The sequence below is a fragment of the Oryzias melastigma genome, linkage group LG8 (assembly GCF_002922805.2).
Source record: "Oryzias melastigma strain HK-1 linkage group LG8, ASM292280v2, whole genome shotgun sequence".
Lineage (NCBI taxonomy): Eukaryota > Metazoa > Chordata > Actinopteri > Beloniformes > Adrianichthyidae > Oryzias > Oryzias melastigma.
Genome location: NC_050519.1, coordinates 24694259 through 24699396, shown reverse-complemented (window position 1 = coordinate 24699396; position 5138 = coordinate 24694259). Strand labels below are relative to the sequence as shown.

Below are 5138 nucleotides of genomic sequence, written 5' to 3'. Positions count from 1 at the left end.
TTGAGCAAGACACCAAACCCTGAATTGTCTCTGGTGGGAGGTTGGCGCCAATGTTTGGTCAGTGTGTGAATGTGTGTGTGAATGGGTGAATGGGTCTGTGACTGTGAAGCGCTCTGGGCCTTCGGAGGAGGGTAGAAAGCGCTATACAAGTATACGCCATTTACCATTTACCAAGGAGGATATTACAAAGCATTGTGGTGAACTTGTTGGTATACTTTTGTTCTGAATGGATTCTGAATTGTTTTCTTTTCTTGGTTTTAAGTTGCAAACTCTGTGATCGACACATGGGCTTTTATAGCACCGATGTGTCTTAAAATAAAAACAAAAACAAGAACTCAGCTTTAAATGTTTATTCAGGTTTAGTCAGTTTGAGGCATCAAGGTGAATCAGAGTCATGACAGAATCAAACAGATTTCAGACATTTCCCAATCTTCCAGCAGGCAGAGCAGAAAGGTTTAAGGTCTGCATCTGGAATGTTCCTCCAGGCTCTTTAGCTCTTGCTGCCCAGGGTGTGCTTGTCAAACAGATACTCTGCCATCTTGTTGGTGTGAGCATCCATGCGGGTGAGGTTGGTGATGTGGTCACCAAGCTTCTTGATGGACTCCACCTGTTCGTTCAGGTAGTGAGACTCCAGGAAGTCACACAGCTGGAGACACAAACACAAGTTTCAACAAACGTTTAAAAGAGAAATGCAAAATGTTAGAGAGCCAAAGTGAACCTACATGAGGGTCTTTGTGGTCAGAGGCCAGCTTGTGCAGGTCCAGCAGAGCCTGGTTGACGTTCTTCTCCAGCTGCAGGGCGCACTGCATGGCTTCCAGCCCACTGCCCCACTCATCACGCTCTGGTTTCTGTGGAGCACACATGATACCAGGATGAAGCAGACACAACTCAAAATGAAGAAACATGGAGTTTCTAGGAGACCAGAGTCCATGTTCAGACCTAGATCAGGAGTCTGCAACCTGTAGCTCCAGATCCTCATGTGGCTCTTTCATCTCTCCATGGTGACTCCTTGGACAAACATAAAATAAGTCATGGAGACTGCTGACCCAGACATGTCGACCGTCAGAGTCAGCAGCTCCTGATAATGTCTGTCTAACACTACCTAAAGAAAACAAATAAACAAAGCCTGTAAACTAAGACTACCAAGATCTAACCTCAAACTAAACCCAGCAGAGTAAGACTGCTGAGGACAAAGAGAAGAAAAAGAACAAAAAACAAATAAATAAAATAAAAATAAGATAGTATTTTTTTAAAGTAAGGATTACTTAATTAGCATTTATTTAATTTAGATTAGTTAAATGTATATATTGATGTCTGAGGTTCATATAGATGATAAACTATGTAGGTTTTTACATCCTGTTGACCTGAAGATGTTTTGTTTGATCAACTCTACCTCCAGAATGAACAGATTTTATTATTTTTTTTTATTAGGTAAAAAGTTTGATCTTTTATGAGTTAAAAGCACACATTTTTTGGGGCTGCATAACACTGGTTACTAGCTGTGCCGAGTTACAGTGAGATGTTTGGCACACAGCAGCTTTTATTTTGAAAATAAGTTAAAAAAAATATCACATTTTGAAAGATTCTAGGTCCTTTTCAAATTTTTGCTTTTGTTCATACCAAAAAATAGACAAAATTCACATTTACTATGTAAAAAAAAGAAGGTCATGAATGAAAATCCAAATTTCTTAAAGGCTAAAGTAAAACTATGCGGCTCCATTTAGGTTTTATCAGTAGAAAACAAACCCAAAAGACTCTTTTACTGTTAAAAGTTTTTGACCCTGTCTTAGACTGTATTTTTTAAAGATCCAGAACACCAGTCAATGCAAAATAACATAAAAAGTATTTGTCTAAAAGTACTCGTTGTAAAACACTGTCCTTCATTTGAATCACTTCAAATTCTTAGAGTTTAAATTCTCATGAAGTTACAGACATCTCCAACATTTTAATTTGATTAAAAAAAAGCCCTTAATCCTTTCAGATTAACTGGGATTAACCACCGTTTTGACGGCGTTCCAGATGTGAATCTGGAGCAGATTATTTGACTCCTCAGAAAACAGATTAATTCACTCAAACCTAAAAAAAGATAAATGTAAAAGTTAAACACACAGCTATGAAAACAAAATACCCTCTTTAGTTCAGAAAAAGGTCAGGACACAAAAATAAGAAATGAAAAGTTACACATTTTCTCCAAAAATATATGAATATCAGTCTAAAAAATTGTATACTGCGATTCATCACAAACTATGCTTTTCAAAAGAAATACCAAGACGTGTAAAACAATTAAACCCTCACAAACAATACATGTTTTTCTATTTGTCTCACCTAAATATTCTATATCCTGATACAATCTAGAAATTAGGGAGAAAGTCCAAAGAAGTGCAAAAAATGTTAGTTTTTTTGTCAAAGGGCTTTGATGAAATGCTGTGAAGACAAGACTTAGCGCTTTAGTCAGAACTGCCCTCACGGGTGGATACAGGCTGTATGTGGGTGAAAAATGGACAGATCTGTACGAGGCACGCCAACCCATTCTCACTCCCAACTCGTCATGCATGGACTTATGGTTCAGGCTCCCTCTGGGTCTCTTTTTGATGTTTTGGGTGTCCCCACCTCGTCTTTTTTGGCGTACTGACTTTTCCCAATAGATCAGGGTCCCCAACCTCCAGGCTGTGAACTTGAACTGGTCCGAGGGCCAATTGGTACCGGGCCACATGCAGGGAAAAAAATGCACTCAATAATCAGGGGTCTTTAACCATCAGACGTGGACTGGTATAAGTACCCTAACCTAATACCAGAACCCTAACACGGTACTGGTTTCACCTCTGGTGCCGCGCTCCATGGGTCGGGGGCCTGTTATTTAATTGGAACAGCCAGCACGTCAAAAAACGACAAGTTGGGAACACCCAAAATGTCTCTTTATTTAAGGTTTTACAAATGTTCTCCTTCTGTTCCATTTTTTACTGATCCCAGTTCTTTACCCATATACTATGGTTATATATTTGTATCTTTGCCATTTTGTGTTCTTGTGCCATGTAGTTCCACTGAACTTTTCCTTAATGGTTTCAATTGGCTAAATTTAAAATTAAAACAGAAACAAAGTAAGTTTAATTTTTTTTCTGTGTGGAGAGACTGATCTGTAGAAACATGGAGGTCAAACATGTCATATTTCATCAGGAAAGGCTTGATTAGCTGTGATCTGTTCACTTGTTAATAACACAAACTCAGTTAAAGTTCAGTGTGCGGATGTGAGCAGGTTCTATAAGAACATGAGAAAAGAGCAGAAAGAGCAAATACATTTTAGCAGCACTCATTTAAAAATAGCAGCACAGACACTTAGATATAAATCCATTTCTGGGGTCAAATCTTTAATTAAGATCAGACCAGCGCTGCTGAGGGAAGAGAAGAACTTTTGTCTGTGTGCGCTCTTATCTTGACTAGGGACGTCCAAATAATTTTTTTGGGGGGCCCGATCCGATTCTGAGTCATTCAAGTTTGTGTTTTTGCCGACACAGAGTCCCGATCTGATTCTTTTGTAACACATTTAAAACATGAAAAAACTGAATAAACAAATTTGTGCTGTCCCTTATTTATATTTCATTAACCTTCTTTTATCATTAAAAACTTAAATAGAACACTTCTGTGAAGCAGCTTTAATAAACAAGTAAAAATACAGCAAATATAGGAAAAAGATAACTATAGCTCGGGTCTTAAGGAGTTAAATCACGAAGCTAGCACTTAGCTTAGCACAATTAGCAGCCGCTCTGGAGCCCTCTCTCAGCAGCACAAAGAGCTTAACATTAAACATAAACAAAAACCCGCATTTTCAGTTGAAATGCCTTTATAGGTTATTGTTTGTGTTAGGACAAACAGATAGAGACACTTGCATTCAGTATGAAGCAGGGGTCCCCAAACTTTTTCTTGTAGGGCAACATAACTGTTTTCTTCTCTGATGTGGGGCTGGGGTCGGTATGTAGGATGAAAAAAATGTAACAATCACAGCCTAAATGTAAACATTTACTGTTTTCCAGGAAGCCAAACAAGAAGACAACAACCTTGAAATTGATAGATAAAAATGCTGAAGCTAATAGCTGAAATGGCTGAAGCTGAAAGCTAGCTAAAATATCAGCAAAATGTCAAATTGGCCTAATAACTGATCAAATGTTCAATTGAGCCAAAACAGCTAGGATAGGGCTAAAATATTAGCTAAACTCCAAATTACCCACCAAAATAATTTGACTTCTTTCATTACTACTGGATGAGAGCTCAGAGCTGCAGGACACTCACTGCTGCACAGGTGCTCCGTTTTAACACAAACTACATGATGTATCAGGAGCTGCAGACTTCTAAGTCTCAGGGATTCTGATGGAGCAGCAGTGGGTTTAGGTTTAGATTCGGGTCGTTCAGGTTGTCACCCGGCACGGTAATTAAAAAAAAAACAAAAAAAAAAAACTGCCCGCTACGGTCTTCAATGACACTAACGAATTAGCGCCCCCTGTCACGCGCTCCTGTCGACTGAGATGGCATCAAAAGCTGTGCGGGGGGATCATCTCAACTGTGGGTCTCTCCCAAATGAAACCAGTCATACCGTGACATTATGAAACACACATTTTAAAACAGATATATAAAATTCATTTTTTACTTATTAATATTTGTGTGAAATGGCCAAAACACCAGAAAAATTGACAAAAAAGGTCAAAAGCATCCGGTACCCAATTTACAAAAAAAGTTAGAGAGTTAAAAAAAGAAGAGGAGAAGAAATGAGATAAAGAAAAGGTAAACTCTCGTAACAAGGGGCAGGAGAGGACAGGCTGTCTATAATATTTTTGAAATGTGTTGGTATTATTTTTTTCCAGACTAATTTCTATGAAGATCAAAGGGAGATATTTGGGTATTTTTTATTTCATAAACTATGCTTTTTAATTTTGATAAAAGGATTATGTATATACATATATATATATATATACATATATATGTATATGTATGTCCGGCCCTTCCGCCAAACTTCAGAAGCCTTTGTGGCCCACGCGTTGAAAAGTTTGCCCACCCCTGGTCTATCCTCTCCCGTTATGTTCAGACTGCTGAAGGGTTGAATAAAAAGTCCCGTTCTATGTGGTTCTAGATCAGCCTTTCTGATGTGT

The 5138-nt window shown here is 38.4% G+C and overlaps 1 protein-coding gene across 1 annotated transcript; it reads right to left on the bottom strand.

Moving 5' to 3' along the window:
• Window positions 1–335: 335 nt before the first annotated feature.
• LOC112138554 (ferritin, middle subunit-like) lies at window positions 336–883 on the bottom strand. The gene is made up of 2 exons (XM_024261112.1): window positions 723–883; window positions 336–646 (listed from the first exon to the last, which is right to left on the bottom strand). Exons 1-2 carry the CDS (start codon window positions 861–863, stop codon window positions 491–493), a joined length of 297 nt encoding a protein of 98 aa, XP_024116880.1. The 5' UTR covers window positions 864–883; the 3' UTR covers window positions 336–490.
• Window positions 884–5138: the final 4255 nt, after the last annotated feature.